This window comes from Brassica napus, chromosome C7 (genome assembly GCF_020379485.1).
Source record: "Brassica napus cultivar Da-Ae chromosome C7, Da-Ae, whole genome shotgun sequence".
NCBI classification, from domain to species: domain Eukaryota; kingdom Viridiplantae; phylum Streptophyta; class Magnoliopsida; order Brassicales; family Brassicaceae; genus Brassica; species Brassica napus.
The window spans coordinates 37,432,700-37,450,187 of record NC_063450.1 but is presented as its reverse complement, the minus strand read 5'-3'; the positions used below and the strand labels follow the sequence as shown (position 1 = coordinate 37,450,187).

General features: G+C 38.3%; 5 protein-coding genes, 1 non-coding gene and 1 pseudogene across 8 annotated transcripts; 4 read left to right on the top strand and 3 right to left on the bottom strand.

The window, feature by feature from the left end:
• Positions 1-97: 97 nt before the first annotated feature.
• On the bottom strand, positions 98-3,438 carry LOC106396664 (asparagine synthetase domain-containing protein 1). The gene is made up of 14 exons (XM_048763706.1): positions 3,244-3,438; positions 2,677-2,944; positions 2,454-2,593; positions 2,248-2,383; positions 1,914-2,168; positions 1,769-1,842; positions 1,586-1,682; positions 1,395-1,500; positions 1,234-1,327; positions 955-1,145; positions 787-886; positions 579-695; positions 429-485; positions 98-328 (listed from the first exon to the last, which is right to left on the bottom strand). The coding sequence occupies exons 1-14, from the start codon at positions 3,325-3,327 to the stop codon at positions 227-229; spliced, it is 1,821 nt and encodes a 606-aa protein (XP_048619663.1). The 5' UTR covers positions 3,328-3,438; the 3' UTR covers positions 98-226.
• A 10-nt stretch (positions 3,439-3,448) lies between these two features.
• TRNAT-CGU lies at positions 3,449-3,520 on the top strand. Its single transcript has one exon. It is a non-coding gene; the product is annotated as a tRNA-Thr (tRNA).
• A 142-nt stretch (positions 3,521-3,662) lies between these two features.
• Positions 3,663-6,174, top strand: LOC106390387 (nuclear transport factor 2-like). Of its 2 annotated transcripts, none has more exons than XM_048763707.1 (8): positions 3,663-3,801; positions 4,254-4,435; positions 4,524-4,824; positions 4,893-5,035; positions 5,118-5,393; positions 5,477-5,542; positions 5,644-5,704; positions 5,806-6,174. In XM_048763707.1, exons 2-8 carry the CDS (start codon positions 4,256-4,258, stop codon positions 6,000-6,002), a joined length of 1,224 nt encoding a protein of 407 aa, XP_048619664.1. In that variant the 5' UTR covers positions 3,663-3,801; positions 4,254-4,255; the 3' UTR covers positions 6,003-6,174. The 2 variants fall into 2 exon arrangements, with proteins under 2 accessions (XP_048619664.1, XP_013686292.1); XM_013830838.3 differs by having other exon boundaries at positions 4,890-5,035.
• Positions 6,175-6,992: 818 nt separating this feature from the next.
• LOC106390317 (magnesium transporter MRS2-5) lies at positions 6,993-9,301 on the top strand. Of its 2 annotated transcripts, none has more exons than XM_013830753.3 (7): positions 6,993-7,069; positions 7,484-7,955; positions 8,043-8,113; positions 8,194-8,322; positions 8,405-8,749; positions 8,824-8,871; positions 8,958-9,301. In XM_013830753.3, exons 2-7 carry the CDS (start codon positions 7,514-7,516, stop codon positions 9,186-9,188), a joined length of 1,266 nt encoding a protein of 421 aa, XP_013686207.1. In that variant the 5' UTR covers positions 6,993-7,069; positions 7,484-7,513; the 3' UTR covers positions 9,189-9,301. The 2 variants fall into 2 exon arrangements, with proteins under 2 accessions (XP_013686207.1, XP_013686208.1); XM_013830754.3 differs by having other exon boundaries at positions 7,000-7,069; positions 7,428-7,955.
• Positions 9,302-9,384: 83 nt separating this feature from the next.
• On the bottom strand, positions 9,385-10,857 carry LOC106392809 (annotated as a pseudogene).
• Positions 10,858-12,542: 1,685 nt separating this feature from the next.
• Positions 12,543-13,742, top strand: LOC111208185 (chloroplastic import inner membrane translocase subunit HP30-1). Its single transcript, XM_022706989.2, has 5 exons — positions 12,543-12,831; positions 12,919-13,022; positions 13,198-13,321; positions 13,409-13,461; positions 13,547-13,742. The coding sequence occupies exons 1-4, from the start codon at positions 12,685-12,687 to the stop codon at positions 13,439-13,441; spliced, it is 408 nt and encodes a 135-aa protein (XP_022562710.2). The 5' UTR covers positions 12,543-12,684; the 3' UTR covers positions 13,442-13,461; positions 13,547-13,742.
• Positions 13,743-14,187: 445 nt separating this feature from the next.
• LOC106396569 (probable carboxylesterase 7) lies at positions 14,188-16,286 on the bottom strand. The gene is made up of 2 exons (XM_013836996.3): positions 15,281-16,286; positions 14,188-15,062 (listed from the first exon to the last, which is right to left on the bottom strand). The coding sequence occupies exons 1-2, from the start codon at positions 16,225-16,227 to the stop codon at positions 15,050-15,052; spliced, it is 960 nt and encodes a 319-aa protein (XP_013692450.2). The 5' UTR covers positions 16,228-16,286; the 3' UTR covers positions 14,188-15,049.
• Positions 16,287-17,488: the final 1,202 nt, after the last annotated feature.

Below are 17,488 nucleotides of genomic sequence, written 5' to 3'. Positions count from 1 at the left end.
GGTTTTAACCTTTTATATGTTCTTCAACAAATTTTTTGAAAAAAATGATGATGATGTCACTGTCACATGCATATGATGGATGATACGCACATCTGGATCAATAGCAAAATCAAGTTTTTAAACGGGAAACAACGCATGAAATGGTAGTTCTTTGTATACAGCACAACACAAAATTCTGATCTGACAACAGTTGTCTAGGGATTCAATATGGGAGAGCCTTTCATTCTCACGGTGCGTTGAATCTCAAGCTCCCGGCAGAGGCCTGGTTAGCAGCTCGGTTACTTCCAAAGTTCTTCCTATTTGATTCACGAGCTATTCTCGACCCAAACTGTAAACACACAACCAAATCCTTAGTGAGACGGGGCATAAAAACACAACACAAAGGTGGTTTGAGTTTTGAGTTATCTTCATAAAATATCTCTTATTACCTGTATTGCTCTCTTAGGCATCTTTGCTACTTCATGTAAACCAAGCAACTTTGCAACCTTCAAGAATTCAAACAACGAGTTTCACGTTTATTAAGTTTCTAATATGTTCTTGAGGGTTTATAAAAGTTAAAATGACTGAAGCATATCCACCTGTCTAAGAATCTTCTTGTCTCCCGTCCCACTTGGTTTCTCAAGATCAGCAATTTCCCACAAGGGAATGTCAAGGAGAGTCTTTATCACATCCTCATCCAAGAAAGGGAAACGCCCCTGAAAAATGTGTATATAAAAACATTTGAGAACCGAGCACACACAGAAAAAGATTTGAGGTTATATCCATGGTGCTAACATATATATATACCTCTTTACCATTATCTGCAATGCATCGATCATCTCGACCCAAATTTCTTTTCCAAATTCTCTGCATATCCAATTTCATTTCTTTATCCAACGCACCCCAGCTGAAGAAATTAACAAAGATGAGTTTACATCCATAGAGAAAATCATGCAAAGATATTTATATATATACCTCCCGTTTCTATATTTTGTTCTGTGTCTACCATAACCAGCACATTGTTCATCAGCACCAGCGCCAACAAGCAATATTCTAGCATTAGACTTATATCTAATTCGTTGGCTATCTTCTTGATTGTCACTTTCTTCGTGAATCCAACCATCACCTCGAGCAGCTAGCCAGAGTGCTGTTCCTATGTTAAGGTCCTAGAACATTGCAATTTTGGAAGAATGTGAATGTGATGAGAAACCCTCAAGTCTGGAAGAATAACCCGAGGTGATGGTTGAAGTTTACCATGTAAGTATCTGCGGGGTTTATGAGTGACATAACACGCTTTGTCTCGATGGTTAGCTTTGCCAGATCAGCATCAATCTCGACAAGCTTCCACCTGAAATTCCCACAGCAATATTTACTAAAAAATATGTGCATTTATAAAAAGGTATCTAGAGGTAAACCTTCTCAAGGGTGCAATCTGTTTAAGTTCCTTTATTCCAGCCTTGGCGGAGATCCTATCAGGAGCATTAGGACCATCAAAACTAACATTAAGGAGATCAACTTCATCTGAAAGAGAAAAAAAACAACCGTTTTGAAAATCTTAATGTAATTCCAGAATCGATGCCTGAGACAGAAAATAAAAATATTTTACATTTTGGATCAAGGCACTGATCCAAGAGTGCAGCGAGAATCATAGAATCCAATCCACCAGAGAAAAGAACAGCTACTGGAACAACTTCTTTTTCTCCCTGTTCATGCCAATATGAAGGTGTTTCTGAGGTATATATAACAAATCATGCACTATATAGTAAAGCACTCATTAGTAAGCTCATACCTGAAAAATGCTATGTAGTGAAGTTTGCCGCCTCACTGATTCCTTTAGAACAACCAAAACTGTCTGCGCAAATCCTAGAACTAAAACTTCTCAGGCATATGAAATTTGGACAGAACTGGAGGAGTTTGAAGAACTTAAGCAGTACCTGAAAACGTTGAAATAGCATTGTCTTTCTCTTCTTGAATTGAAGACATTGATAGATCTTCTTCAGGTCTTGGTAAAACTAAATTCCTTTCCCATTCAATCAACTCTTTCCACATGTTATTTCTCCACTCGTGCTTTGTGACTTCACCATGTATACATACACCGGATTCTGAAACCCGAAAAGACATGCTGTACACTCCACATGGAAGCTCTTCCCAAAATCTATGAATGCTATCACCATTTTCAGAATCCAATCCTGCCAAAGAAACAGATGTTACTTGGGCTTTGGAGTGTACATAAAGAGACAAACTTATTCTACAAAGTAAAATACAAACCAGAGCCGTTAGCAACGGAAGAAGCTGGTGAAACAGACGATAGGAGAAAACGAGGGTCTTCCACAGTTGGCCAGTGAACAAGGAGGCTCCTCCGACCAAAAGCATCTTTACCAAACCATAGCGTTCTTGAGCTTTCCTGATAGAGAAGAAGTTTGTAAGAGCAAGTAAAACTGCTAGAAAAAAATAAGTGCAAGCTACAAAAGTACCTGCCAATATATAATGGCCCAGGGGCCTTTAATCATTGAAAGAACATCTGGAACCAAGGAATTTGCCTTCGCTAAAGACTTCAAAAGAACTTCAGTATCATTATCATAGCTAGTGAGTTCAATTCCTCCAAATACTTCTCCTGCAGGGTAAACATACCACATTACTAATACATATCGTAGAATTTAAAACAAATATAGAGAGAGCTTAAGAAGAAAACCACACCGTTGTAAGCAAGAATGTTTCCAGAAGAATCAACCAATGGCTGGATTATAGGAGTAGTTCCTCTAAGCTGCAATGTGGAACCTATAAAATGCAATTCACCGGAAGTAGTAGTATTCTCAAGCTTATAAGCTTCTTCAGTAGCCTCAAAAAAAGAGAGTGTAACAGGTTCTTGAGCACAAGTTGGTTGAAGAAGAATCTTCTTTTCGCCTACACTATCAGGACCTCTTTGGCTTAACGCAGATTTCACATCTTCAACAGAGAATTGTAACTGGTTTAACCAAGAAGAACACCAAATCAGCAAGCAATTCACTCATCTTATTACATTATAATCATCCATCAATATACAAAAACTCAAAAGAGTGATCTTTTCTTTCAACTCAGATGTCAAAACAGGGTTTTGAGATTCATCCAACGAACAACAACATAAGAGCAATGGGTACTTGAAACAGAGCAAAGCCATTAACTTCAAACTTAAAAGTCTCAAAAGCTCCGAACTTTTAAACGCTCAATCATATTGTAAGAGATCAAACTCATCAAAAGTGAGGTTGGATTGGAGAAGAGATTTACTCGTTCGAAAGGAGGCTCCGAGGGAGAAGAAAGCGTCGAGAGTTCGATACGGACGCCGCACACTATAACTGCAATCCCGCACATAATCTCCGGCGGCGTCTCTCTCTCTCTCTCTCTGGTCTCCAGTAAAGACGAAGTTTGCTTTGAGTCTGCGAGGAAAAGCGTAAAGTTAAAACTAACGTTCCAAGTGATGATCGATCAAAGCGCCTCCGTAGCATAGTGGTATTGCGTTCGCTTCGTAAGCGAAAGGTCGTGAGTTCGATCCTCGCCGGGGGCTTTCTTTTTTGTTTTGGTATTTTCACCCTGATGAACACGAAAGACAAAACATTCCATTACTCGGCTATGATTACGTGGCACAACACTAATGGATAGTATCCAAAAGTGAAAAAGGAATAAAATCAAAGTAATTGGCCCAAAATCTCTTGAGGACAAGGATTTAGAGTAAAACCCTAGAAGGCATATATACACATACATACATACACAGCATCAAAAAGCTAAAAACAAAATCTTCTTCTTCCTCCTCCTTCCCTCGAATCTCTAACCTTCATAGATTACCAGGTATGATTTCTTCTCAGAGTCTTTTTTATGTTATGTGTATTATTAAGTTTCTGCTGTTTCTACCACAAAGGTCTGCTGCTTCAATCCGCAGCAAAGTTTAGACCCTATCTCTTTTCTCAATAGCTGAGCCCTTATAGATCTATGGTAGTTATATGCTTAAGCCTTAAATTATATATATATACACTTTCAGTTACAGTGTGCCGATGGATTTAGTACAACCGTACTTGCAGTTAACTTTTTTGTTCGGTATTCACTGAGATACTTTAATTGCAGATTAGAGTTTCTGAATTGGGAATGCATTAAAGTTTTCTGCAACATACTCTGTTTGAATTGGAGTATTTGATTACGGCTTGTCTTGTTTTTGTGGTTGTTGCTGCGTATGGCTCTGTTTCTGTTTAGTACTCTTTGCTTTCTGTTTGCTTAAGGACTAGTTTTCTGATTGGATTATGCAGAGATGACACCTGTATCAAACGCTCCATCAGTGGATGCACAAATCGTAGGAAACGCCTTCGTTCAGAAGTACTACACCCACCTTTATGAAAAGCCCGCTGAAGTTTACAAGTTCTATCTCGAGGAGAGTGTGCTTGGAAGGCCTGGTGTTGGTGGAGAAATGGTTTCTGTCAAGTCATTGAAAGTAAGTTCCTTCTAAAGACATAAGCCACACTAACTATAGTAGTTTTATTTGCTAGTGGTCTCTTTTATTCATTCGGCATATCTTGCAGGCTATTAATGATCAGATAATGTCCGTGGACTACCAAAACTCGAAGATCCAGATTCTGACTGCTGATTCCCAAGCGTCTTTGAAGAGCGCAGTTGTGACTCTGGTCGCTGGTTTAGTGATCGGCAAAGACGGAGAGAGGAAGAGTTTTACTCAGTCTTTCTTCCTTGTGCCGCAGAATGGAAGCTACTTTGTTCTCAACGATGTCTTTAGGTACGTTTCTGATGTGTTTGTTGCACCAGAAGCTGCCAAGGAGGCCGAGGTTGAGGCCGAGGTCGAGGAGAGTCCAAAAGAAACTGTCTCTGGTAAGTGTTTTTCAACAAAATCAAGAAATTGAATTCTTGAACATTGTTTTGATTCACATGTTTAGCAGAGCCTGCGAAAGAAGTTGTGGAGCCGGCTGCTAAAGCTACAAATGAGGAGAAAGTTGTGAACGGAAACAGCAACTTACCTAAAGCTGCTGCTGAAGCAAAACCTCAAGAGGACGCTGGTCCCAAGAAATCCTTTGCAGTAATTGTGAGTCTTCGTTGTGTTTACTTTCATGTTCTGTTTTGTTATTATAATCTTTAAAATAAAGTCTAATCTCTAGTTCCTATAGGCTGCTCAAAGCGGCGCTCAGATCAATGCTAAAGCTTCACCTGTAAAGCCTAAACCTGTTGAGAAGCCGAGAATTGCTCCTCAGGCCGAAGCTCCTGCCCCTGTAGCTACTCCTCCGACCAAAGCCCCTTCTGCTAAAACCACTCAACAACCCGCTCAATGTGGTTCCATATTCGTTGCAAACTTGCCTATGGATGCGACTCCAGAGCAACTGTTTGAAACATTTAAAGGCTTTGGAGCTATTAGAAGAGGCGGCATCCAAGTCAGAAGCTACACGGTTAGTACTTTAAAAAGATGTTAGCTATGAGAAACCTTAAGTACTAGTTCACTCACACGCTTAAAATCTCTTGTCTTTTTCAGGAACAAAGAAACTGTTTTGGGTTTGTGGCCTTTGAAAATAGTGAATCGATCAAAAATGTCTTCAAGGTATGCTTTTTTGCTCTCATCAAGTTCTCAAACTTCAATATACTTCCAAGTTTTTTTTTTTTCGTTTTTTTTCTGATATTGGAGTGTGTACAACTTTCTAGGCTCACAACGAATCTCCAATTTTTATCGGAAACAGAAGAGCATCTATTGAAGAAAAACGAGGCAAGTTTCTTAATGTCAATGTTGTGTTGTCTGTCTCCTAGATGATAACTGATGTAAGGAACAAAAATTATAATATTGTTTTTTTTTTAATTATTATGCAGTCAACAACAATGAGAATGGTGGAAGAGCCTATGCGCGGAACAATGGCAACAATAGGAATGAGAATGGTTACAGAAAGGACGGGTATAGACCTCGGGGCAATGGTGGAAGAGGCTCCGGGAGAAATGGGCCGGAGAGACAGAGCGGTGATGCTAAAGCTTCTCAGAACGGTCATGGCAATGCTCAGGCCAAAAACTAGACTTTTTGATTGAACATCTTAAGACTTTTGGAAGAGCTAGAACTTATGATTCTTTGGGGGATTATGTCAATTTTTTTGGATTATAATTGGTTTGAACCCCTGTTCTTTGACCAACTTAAATCGCTTGATTAAATTGTTTAAGCTCTTGGTATAAACTTACACCTTTGTCGGATGCTTTCTGCTTTCCTTCCTACTCAGAACCACTAATACAGAGAAACTATATTTTGATAAAATGAAAGCGAATCAATTTTCATGAAACAAAGAAACTCAACTCAAATGTGAAGAATCCAAGATGAAAGAAGGAGTCTAGAACAACATGAGTAATTTTCCTCGAAAGTTTACAGGAAAATCAATATCAGAAAAGATGAAGAACACTCTAACAAATTTGCACTATTTTCTTGGATGAATAAAAACAACCATCGTACAACAACTCCGTTGCACTTTCTCATTTGATGATGACGTGGCTTTAGTGCTTGCAATTTCTGTATCACACAGTGTTTTTAAAAACAGACCGGAAACTGAGAGATAATTTTTAGGTCACAGTTCAATATGGTTCGACCGGATCAAATTTAATTCACTAATCTGGGTTAATATATGTCTACTGTATAAATTTAAAAATAATATTAGTATATATGATATATAATTAAAATATAAATGAATTTAAAACATAAACATTGTAAATATAAACTAATTTTATGTTTATGTGGATGGAGTTTTAAATACTTTTTATCAGTTTAATAGCTTTAAAATCTAATCTGGTTACGCGACGGTTTATGGTCGAACCAATTATTAAGACCGAACCCGGCTATGTATCCGGTTCATGGTCAGACACGGTTTAACCATCGGGTCGGTCTGGTTTTAAAAAACACTGGCATCACACTTTAGAAGGTGATCTCCTATAGTTCGGTGTATGTTAGAAACCATGTTCCATCCAGGAGATAGTCTCCACGTGGCTTGATATACGTTTGTCTTTGTCTCTGGTTAAAAGAAAGGAAGCGTTGTTACCAGAGGAAGTAATTGCTCTTCATCTTCTGCTTGGGGAAACTGAAATAGATTCTAAACGAAAGGTGAAGCTCTTTTTGTTTTCGGAATCTTAGGGTTTGGTTTCGTTACTTTCATGAATTGTTACTTTGTTTGATCGTAAGGATTTGGGAATATCGACCTAATTGATCGCCGGCGATTGGTCATTAGATAGTTTAAACGATCGGATTTTTAGAAATTTTCTACTGAATTAGATCATCCTTTACTGTAAGCTCTGTGGCTTTTCTTCATTTCACGATTAGGAACTTAATTATTCAAATTTAGATTGGTTTGGGAGTTTCGAGGGTTCTCAGAGGTTAGATTCATGATGATCAACGCAGCTTCTAGTAGAAATGTTCACTACTACGTTTTAGAAGGCTTTTTTGTCAAGATTGTTGTTCTCAGGTTGGAAGCTGTATCTTTGCACTAGTTTGCTTCTTCTGATACATCAACCTTTGCAGTAACCTGTAAGCAAGAACGGATATAGAAACATGGGAGAACAACCTGATCCGTTCTCCACTTCTACTCTACCGGATTTCATATCTTCCCAAAAGATTGGTAGACCGGTTACTCTCGAAGGACAAAGCAACCGTGGGCATCCTTACTCTGGCCTTAAGAAGAGAGGCCAGTCTAGTCGTTCATGGGTTAAGATTGATGAGAATGGGAACTCGACTGTACTAGAGCTAGACAAGGCAACTATAATGAAGCGCTGTTCCTTACCATCAAGGGATTTGAGGCTTTTAGATCCTTTGTTTATTTACCCCTCGAGTATCTTGGGACGTGAGAGAGCGATAGTGGTCAGCCTTGAGAAGATTAGATGTATAATAACAGCCGAGGAGGTTATTCTCATGAATGCTAGGGATGCATCTGTTGTTCAGTACCAGTCTGAACTCTGTAAACGCCTCCAGTCTAACCAAAACTTGAATCTCAAAGGTCAGTTGGTTTTGATATTAGCTGTGGTGGCTTGGAGTTGGCTAGATTGCTTACAGCATAAACAACTGTTGTCTATGTTGGTTTCAGATGATTTGCCGTTTGAATTTAAAGCCTTGGAGCTGGTTTTGGAACTATCTTGCTTGTCTTTAGATGCTCAGGTTTGACACCATTTGCCTCTAAGATCATTCTGCAAGCTGTGATAAATCTTAAAAGCTTTTGGTGGACTTGACTTTAATAGGTGAATGAGCTAGAGATGGAGGTGTATCCTGTTCTTGATGAACTAGCCTCAAACATCAGCACACTTAATCTCGAACATGTACGAAGATTAAAAGGTCGCCTCCTTGCCTTAACACAGAAAGTTCAGAAGGTAAAACACACAAAGAACCCTTCAAAATTTAGAAAAATTCGTACCATACATTTTGATTTTGAGGGTTTCTTAAAACTTGCAGGTTTGTGATGAAATAGAACATTTAATGGATGATGATGATGACATGGCTGAGATGTATTTGACTGAGAAAAAAGAAAGATCAGAGGCTCATGCTTCAGTGGAGTTAGAAGATAACCTCGATGACGATTTTGGATCTTCTGGAATAGTTTCCAAGTCTGCGCCGGTTTCACCTGTTGGTTCAACTAGTGGAAACCTTGGGAAGCTTCAAAGAGCCTTTAGTAGCGTGGTTGGCTCACACAGAAGCTTGTTAAGCTCATTTAGCACCGGAGAGAACATCGACCAACTAGAGATGTTACTAGAAGCCTACTTCGTCGTTGTTGATAACACACTCAGCAAACTATCATCGGTTAGATTCTTAAATTTGTTACAACGAGATGTCTTTTCTATTCAATATTTTGATTTATTAGCTTGTGTACGCAGCTGAAAGAGTATATTGATGATACAGAGGATCTGATCAATATCAAGCTGGTAACAACATACAAAACCAAGCTTTGTCTATCTTTGTCCTTGTTTCATCCCTGGTCTCTGACCGTGTGTCCATGATTCTTTCTTAGGGGAATGTACAGAATCAGTTGATTCAGTTTCAACTGCTTCTCACCGCAGCAACCTTTGTGGCAGCCATTTTCGCAGCTGTAACCGCGGTTTTCGGGATGAACCTGCAAGACTCTGTTTTCAAGGATCCGACCATGTTCCAATGGGTTTTGCTAGTAACAGGTATTGGATGTGGACTTTTGTATTTTGGTTTTGTGTTATACTTCAAGCACAAGAAAGTATTCCCTCTCTAATACTCTTTTTTTTGTTGGTGAGACTTGAGTTACTATTGTAATAATTTTCATTGTCAAACTCAGTTTAGGCTTAGTCCAAGATTTGGGTATTGAAAAGTGATGATAAAAGCCAAGGAATTGTAGCAATTACATATGAAATCTAATCAATTAAAGAAGTTTGAAACTTATAAGCCAAAAGGCCAGAACCAAAGCATGTTCAACCCCATACCTGTCGACAGTGCAAGAAAACGTATGAACTGGGAACTGTAAGCACAACGCTAGCCCACTCGACGTGTCCCCAAACATCGTCACCACCACGGTCTCTTTCAAGCGCAATCACCGAGCACCAAATGTTCTTGTTTTCACCATGACCAGGCTTGTCCCACAAGATTAACAGTTTCCCACAGTAGTTAGCTATTGCAAGAGCACCAGCACAACAATTCCTATTCAATACCTCCAAGCCTTTGACCATTTTCCATTTTTGAAGCTTTGTGTCAAACCAGGAGCAATATTCTTCACCACAATAGTACCAAACGTTCTCTATTACACACTTTCTCTCAAACTGCAGTGCCTCAGTTACAACTCCCCATTTACCTTCTTTTGGATCATAATAATAATACTCATTCTTGGCGTTGCTCCTAACGTAAACCTTTCCATCGGTCACCTTCGTTGACTTATGTAAAGACGAGCGGAGCTCAGCGCCAGGGTCAGGTAAAGACTCCCAAGCTTGAGTATTTGTGTCGAATACTTCAGCCTAGTTAGTGGTTTCATCTGCCTTGCAACCACCCACTACGTATATTTTCCCATCGAGAATAGCCACCATAGGATTCTCTCTAGCCACCTTCATGCTAGGGTGGAATATTGTAATCCTTGACTACGTAGTTGTTTGGACCCAACCATGCCCATAGATAAATCTGCTACATAAGGAGAATATGAAGACTGAAGAGGGTATTGGTACCAGCAAAGTATTTCGTGTGGTGGACTTGTCCTCTTCCATGTCATTAGTTAGGATCTGATCAGGTCTTATCCAGAGGCTGAACCAGGAGGGGAGACGACACCCGGGCAACTTTAAGCAGACGTCAAGGACGTGTTCTTGTGTTTTCAAGTGAGATCGAGCAAACAAGAGCTCACTGGATAAGATGAGAGAGCGGAATCTCTTGGATACTAAGGAGAGTTTCGGGTGGTACGATCTCGATAAGTGGGCTAAACAGTTTATAATCATCTCATCTGGAAGCGACGAAAGGTTTCTCTTTGTTCGCCATCGGGACTAATAGCTACAAGGTTGGAGCAAAACTAGACAGAGATTTTGCTTGGGGTGTTTCTTCTAGTTATCTTCTAATCCTCGTTAACTAGGTCTTGATCTTACCAAGCTTTAGAGACTATATGTTGTGTCTATTTGATATCTAAGGTGTATATTATATTGTATTTATACCCAACCAACTCAACTAGATATTATGCGATATTTAAGTTTTTGAACCTATTTAAAATGTACACTGTTTCATTTTAATTGTCGTTTTAGGTTTATGTACATGAATTAATAAAACACTAGATCTTGACTCGTTAACCGCACCGGTATTTTTTCAATTTTATATATATATATATATATTTAATTTAAATCATCGGTGGTATAAAAATTTACATTTTTAACATTAATCATGCATTAATCAATTTTTAAAATCGTCACGTGCATTTGTCGCTTCTTATTATATATCTATCTTATTGTATTTGTATTTAGTTACTGAAAAACTAATATATGCATGAAACAACATATCTGAAAATTATTTTGTGTTTAATTTATACTAAATTCTGACCCACCGTCCTTCAAAGCTGAATTTTCTTTTAGCAATATCTTTTTACGTTTATTCATTTTAGATAATATATTATTGTATATACAAAATTTTAAGATATGTAAGTTTTTATGTATTATATAGTTTGTGAATATTAAGCCGTTCTGTCATCATATTTTTAATATAAGAGATGGAAATATATATTACGTTTTATATTTAAAAAAAAATAAGAATAAGTAATATACGATATAATAAATGGTAATATTAAATTAAACATAATATCTGAAATAATGTATTTTTTGTCAAATCTAAAATAATGTATATTTTTACATTTTTATTATTTCCAAATATCAAACATGTATTCAAATTATATTCAATCTAAGCATTATGTTTTCTAGAGTCTATAGGAAAGACAAGGCAACATCTATGGCTTCACGACAACCTGGGAAGAGAAGTCGTGCACCAGCTGACTCAGTGCACGACTCAGTGGATTGTGGACGTTAGAGGTAAAATTCCACTCCAATATATTTGCTTACCATAACACTAACATCATATTAACCTATAATAATGTAGCACAAACGTCTGGAGATCGCACAAGCACTGATGAAGCAAAGACTAAGAGATCGAGAGAAGACTCATCTACACTTCACGCACAAAATCAAGTATTGAAGTGGTGGTGATTTATTAAAAAGATCTAAAAGAAACATAATTTATATGGTTAACATTTGAAAGCAATCATGTACACACAAACATACAATTCAGATTACAAATTCCAAAAGAAGATTTATATGTTTAACATTTGAAAATTAAAACAACTCTAGGTGTAGCCCGGGTTAATCCCTAGTACCTCATAAATAGAACATTCTCTTTATCGTCTAGGCTTACAAGGTGACTCGTAATATGAATCTATCGTTTCAAGAAACCATTTGCAACTTTATATATTTTTGGTAAATGTTGTTGGTGTGAACAAACGTGAATTAAAATAAATTCGAGAGAAATTTGACTGAAAAAAAATATTTTTAATGGTTTTTGTGGAGATAAATAATCTACAATTCATTAATTTTGTATTTATACAGTTTTAAAATTTTGAGGTTTCTTTTTTTCTTTTTTCATTATTTGTAAAAAAATGGCTTTCCTAATCTTAAATAATATAATTTATTAAAAAAGAAATGGCATTTTAACATATTCATAAAAACTTAGAGATATTTGTCAAGCAATAACTAATTCAAAAAAAAAAATGGATGTTAAGTTTGCTAAAATATGAATATAATTTATTTTAGATAGTTATTTAAAAAAAATATATGCTCGTGTAGTGTAGACACCAAGCGTTTAGTACATCAAACGAAAACCTTATCGAAACATCAAACGAAATCCTTATTGAAATAACAACAAGTAATGTTGTGGAGTTAGTTTGAATCCAAGAGCTGTTTATTAATCAAATGGAGAGTTGTATTTGAAGAGGAAAAAGCAAGTGCCTTGGATGAAGACAGAGGTTTCAAGGACAAGTCTAAAACCGTTGAGCCACGTTCTCTCTCTCTCTCTCTCTCTCTTTCTCTCTCTCTCTCTCATGAGACAAAGAAAGCATGCTGCTTTGCATGAAGCATTGAGTGTGGTTATGGTACCAATTGGATTAACTCTACCTACGGTTAGTTAGTTGTTGCTTTAGGTTAAAGCTCCTGCCAGCAGTATATGAGCTGGGTGTGCTCAAAGAAGATTCAAAGAGAGAGGAAATGAAAAGCGAACAAACAGTTACACCCTTCACCGCTGTGGTAAATGGCGGTCTCGCCGGAGCTATTTACGGAGGTATAGCAGGAATGATCATACCCCCACTGTTCCGGCGTCTATATCGAGGCCTAGCCCCACTGAGTCAAGCTCAGGTTTAATAAAACCCTAATTAAACCCATTTCTTTCATGTAATAATTTCATTGTATAATCAAAAGAGAATTTTGGTTTCTGTGAATCAGTATGTTCGTAAGTTTGCTCGGGAGTGTTCAGCATTAGCCGCTGCAGGTTGTGGAATTGAATCCATGATGAGAGGAATCAGAGGCAAAGACGATCTTACGAATCAGTAAAGTTTCATTCTTTCCAAACTCTTACTTTTGATCATCATGTTTATGCACTCTCCTTAGCTGAGAATCTTCATGTTGTTTGATATTAATTTGATGAAACCCTGTTTTATGTTTTTGATTGTATATTTTATTACAGAATTTTTGTTTCTGATTCGGGGTTTGACAACTCTGCAGCTTGGTCTCGGGATTAGGTGGTGGGTTGGCATACTCTTTTGTGAACCGAGGCTTGAAACTGAAGCCTTCACACGCACTCTTCTGCGCTGCTGGTTGCGCTGTTTTGTCAGGAACAGAGTATAAGGTGATTGATTGATTGTTCATTAATCAATACAAAAGAGTATATATTCTTCTTCTTACTTAACACCATTTTTTTTTGTTTTCCCTTCAGATGAATGAAATATTCAGTGCAACAGATGAATGAAATATTCAGTGCAACAAGAGGTTTGAATACAAGCTTCTCTACTCTCACATAGATCAAAGATAGGAATTGAATCCAACCATGCATTCTCTGTTGTTTTGAGTGCAGGAGCAATAAGATGGTAAACCGCAAGTGAGGAAAGCAGTATTTTGACTCCAACCTTTTTGTCTTTATGGTGATGGTCACTTTGAATCTTGGAGGTGTAGTTTGTAATAATAAATGACCTTGCTAGTTTGTAATAATAACCTTAAGACTTAACCACCTATGAAAATTCGAAGCCAAGAACATAATTTTTTCACTGAAATTTTATGTCTGCTTAAGTAAAAACAACTTTATTGAAATATCAAAACCGGACCTCTTAGTCTAACATCCAACGATCTCTTCAATCGTTTTCGCCATTTGAGGAATGAGATAACTCTTCCAATCACCAACGTCACATTTCCTAAAGAACACATTGGATTCTACACCAACTCTTGTCGTCTACGCAAACTACAAGTTCACAGTTTCCTCCACCGATCCACTCTCTTGTTCCTCCTCGGTGAATGGACAATTCGAGAACTCAGCGGGTCTCTTGACTTGAAAACGAGGCTCCTCAATGATCTCTTCATACTTCATAAACAAAACATTCTCCTTAGAATAGCTCACTTTTCAATTGTTCAACACATGTTGTGAAGCAGAGTTTATGGCGGAAACTAAGGCAATTTGGCTTCAAGAACTCTTGAGTGAAGCCGTCGGAGAAGAATGCAAAAGAGTAACCATCAAAGTCGACAATAAATCTGCAATTGCGCTTACAAAGAATCTTGTGTTTCATGGTTGGAAGTGAACAAAAGGCAGATATCCTCACAAAATCGTTTGGTAAAATAAAATTCAAGGAGATGAGAAATCTTACTGGAGTTCAAGATGTGCAAGTTTAAGCTTAAAGGAGGAAGAATGTTGAATTAAGCTTTAAACATAAGGTAACTTGAGACACAAGTCAGAGACCTAATCCTACCGAGTTATGGAAATCGTCCCATTCTTTTTAATCTCCAAGCTGCTCAAACTAGGCAAAGTACACAAGTTCACGATGTACTCCACCGATCCGCTCTCTTCCTCCGTGAATGGACGGTTTCAAGAACTCAGCGGGTCTCTTGACTTGAAAACCAGGCTCCTCAGTGATCTCTTCATACTTCGAATAAAAAGAAGATGCTCCTTATCTTCTAAGCTCCCTTTCAAAATAGCTCAACACATGTACCCAATAGGGTCCGTATAAGTGAACTATTCTACAGTAAGAATTAAACAAGAGCGCAAAAACTGGCTTGATCCAACTTTGTGCCATGCAACTTGTTTTTTTTTTGTAATGCCAAGCGGAGACAAGCGTATCTTTGAGACCTCTAGACACGTAGACGGTTTTGCAAGGTGAGGAAGAAGACTTTTGTGGTGGCTTCACGCAATGTATTCAAGTGCATACGTGTAGAAAAAATTTGGACGCGTGCGTGCTATTTATAGTAAGATCGTTTTATATGAGCTACGTAAGAGTACAACCATGTGGTAAAGCGTTTCTGGATAGTTCTGCGATATTTGAAGGCTGAAGCAATGAATTATCTCGCTTCTGGTAGATTTTGACGCATTTGATCATTGGCTCACCCTGTGGTCCAAAATCGCTCGCAGCCGTTACTACACTCCTTTATTTAGTTTAAAATAACAACATATGTTTCAACTGTGTATATATTAACTAGCAGATGACTGTAAGTCGTTGTGTTGTAAACAACTAGGTGTATAGTGCTCATAGTTTAAACTGATAAGCATCAAATTTATTCATAATCATCATATAAAAATATAAAATCAATAGTACAACAATCTTACTTTTTAATAAACTCTGCAACTTTGTTCACCACTTTACGAGCATTATCAGTATCAGGACTCTTCAAATGATGAACATGACCTTCGTCTTTAATCTCCATCACCTCAACTTCTCCTTCCCACCCACTCTTCTCCAGCTTCGCCGCGTAACCCAAACCTTGTCTCGCAAACGTGTCATCCCCCGCCACCACCACCAGAACCCGCCCGCAACCTAACCCGGATAGATCAACCGTCTCGGACCCCACCACGTTAAACAGCGGATCATCCACTCCGTCTTCACTATTCGGGCTCGCGACTCTCCAACGCGCTTCAATACCTCTCCTCTTCGTCTCGTCTCTCGTCTCGAACTCGTCAACAGGAGTCTTCCCCCAGAAGTAGGGATGGATCAAGACGACACCGGAGATGAGCGAGTCTATCCCCTCTCGCTTCGCACGTGTCGCGAGATGATGACAGATGTTTCCGCCGGCGCTGTCTCCGGCGAGGAACAGTTTCCCGAAGTCGGCGTGTTTGTTTATCCACTGTTCCGGTCCGGCTCCGGAGGCGTGAGGGAGCACCCATTTGAGAGCGTCCCACGAGTCTCCGTACGGGACCGGAATCGGAAACTCCGGCGCACGACGGTAGTCCACCGAGATCGCTAAGCAATCTGCGGCGGCGACGGTTGATGTGAGGAAGGCGTGGTAAGTCGGTGAAAACGCGGTTTCGATGACGAAGCCTCCGCCGTGGAAGTAGACGAGGAGTGGCAGCTTTTCACCGGTGGCGGAGGCTTTCTCCGGGAGGAATATGCGGACGGAGAGGTTATGCTCCGGGGAATAGACTGTGTCTTTGGAAACGACGCCGTTTTCGGGGGTTAGAGAAGGTGGTTTGAATGTTTCTCCTGAGAGACGCTCGATGCGGCCACTCTTGTAGACTCGATAAGCTGGAGAGTTGTCGACATCTATTTCTGAATCCATTATTGCTTTTGGGTCTTAGTAAGATTGAAGGAAATGTTCAAAGAGAATGCTGAGAAGTTTGTTTTTGTGCAACTTATAGCAATGAGAGATTCGGTTTGTTCGGTTTAGTTTCTTTTGGTTATTGAGTAGAGTAAACCGAATTAGAAGCTAACTTCGTCGTTTCTATTCAATTTGGCAATTTTTTTTCCGGTATACCTTGGATTCGAATTTGGTTTTGGACTCAAATTAAAGTATATTGAAGTAGTGTAAATGTTAATTAAAGAAGTTGGTTTTTAAGAGAAGACAAAACCGAGCCAATTCGTTTGATTTAAATTGTAGCCCATTTATTTGGTATAAAATAGTGTAAGCAATCGGCTTTTGAGAATATTTGTAACTCGATTTTGGTTTGGTTATATTCTCTTTAGTAGGTTTGGTTGAATTTTGATAACCACGTGGCTGTTGTACCTGTCGATTTAGTGAATAGAAAGCTTATCGATATTGGTGATGGAAATCAGAAAATGGTTGGACTCTAATAGACGCCCGTGACTTATGTGAGGATGCTAGAAACCGACACTTCCTCAATGATATATATATATATATATATATATATATATATATATGTGTGTGTGTGTGTGTGGAGGAGAATAAATCAGATGCACAAATCATTCATATTGGTCGTTTAGGCTAGATATCATTTCTGTTAGCCAATCAAATTAATCTTGTAAAATTTCCAAAAAAATAATAAAGCACACATAGGTAAGTGTTAGTTTGTTGGACCCATTTCAATTTGTTGTCACCCTACACCAAATAAAGCCATTAACTTCACTTGTTGTATTTGTTTGAATCAGTTATTATTGACACAAACAAACTTTATTACACAATTATTATTGTGTTCACATTAAAAAAAAGTGTTGAGACAATTTTTGACGAAAAATCACAACCAATAATAATGCTATAAATGTTATAAAAAAAACTGGTATTTTATTATATCGTAGGAATTTAAATAAAGGCAAAATTTTATACCCGTACGAAGAAAATAACACTGATAAGAATAGAGGATGTGTTATTAGAATGAGAAGGATGGTGTGTCTTACAAACGATCGAAACGATCGTTTATATAGAAATGAAAAGTAAAGTTACTGTGCATGCATAGTGACAGTGGGACCCATAATGATATTAAAGTCAACAAATTATGCGCCTCCCCCGTTTGCAATACGACGCTTCCATAACACTCCCCCTTGGGGACCGGTGTTATTATCCACTCTCGCTTAACGTCTTTGTT

What these genes read in the sequence shown, in the direction of transcription:
- LOC106390317 (XM_013830753.3), top strand. Translation starts at nt 7,514, where the DNA reads ATGGGAGAACAACCTGATCCGTTCTCCACTTCTACTCTACCGGATTTC. An exon ending in CCAAAACTTGAATCTCAAAG is followed by an intron (nt 7,956 to 8,042) that starts GTCAGTTGGTTT and finishes TGTTGGTTTCAG; the next exon opens with ATGATTTGCCGTTTGAATTT. An exon ending in ATCTGATCAATATCAAGCTG is followed by an intron (nt 8,872 to 8,957) that starts GTAACAACATAC and finishes ATTCTTTCTTAG; the next exon opens with GGGAATGTACAGAATCAGTT.
- LOC106396569 (XM_013836996.3), bottom strand. Translation starts at nt 16,227, where the DNA reads ATGGATTCAGAAATAGATGTCGACAACTCTCCAGCTTATCGAGTCTAC.
- LOC111208185 (XM_022706989.2), top strand. Translation starts at nt 12,685, where the DNA reads ATGAAAAGCGAACAAACAGTTACACCCTTCACCGCTGTGGTAAATGGC. An exon ending in CCCCACTGAGTCAAGCTCAG is followed by an intron (nt 12,832 to 12,918) that starts GTTTAATAAAAC and finishes TCTGTGAATCAG; the next exon opens with TATGTTCGTAAGTTTGCTCG. An exon ending in AAAGACGATCTTACGAATCA is followed by an intron (nt 13,023 to 13,197) that starts GTAAAGTTTCAT and finishes ACAACTCTGCAG; the next exon opens with CTTGGTCTCGGGATTAGGTG.
- LOC106390387 (XM_013830838.3), top strand. Translation starts at nt 4,256, where the DNA reads ATGACACCTGTATCAAACGCTCCATCAGTGGATGCACAAATCGTAGGA. An exon ending in TCCAAAAGAAACTGTCTCTG is followed by an intron (nt 4,825 to 4,889) that starts GTAAGTGTTTTT and finishes TCACATGTTTAG; the next exon opens with CAGAGCCTGCGAAAGAAGTT. An exon ending in AGAAATCCTTTGCAGTAATT is followed by an intron (nt 5,036 to 5,117) that starts GTGAGTCTTCGT and finishes TAGTTCCTATAG; the next exon opens with GCTGCTCAAAGCGGCGCTCA.
- LOC106396664 (XM_048763706.1), bottom strand. Translation starts at nt 3,327, where the DNA reads ATGTGCGGGATTGCAGTTATAGTGTGCGGCGTCCGTATCGAACTCTCG. An exon ending in AAACATTCTTGCTTACAACG is followed by an intron (nt 2,594 to 2,676) that starts GTGTGGTTTTCT and finishes TTTACCCTGCAG; the next exon opens with GAGAAGTATTTGGAGGAATT. An exon ending in ACCCCGCAGATACTTACATG is followed by an intron (nt 1,146 to 1,233) that starts GTAAACTTCAAC and finishes GCAATGTTCTAG; the next exon opens with GACCTTAACATAGGAACAGC.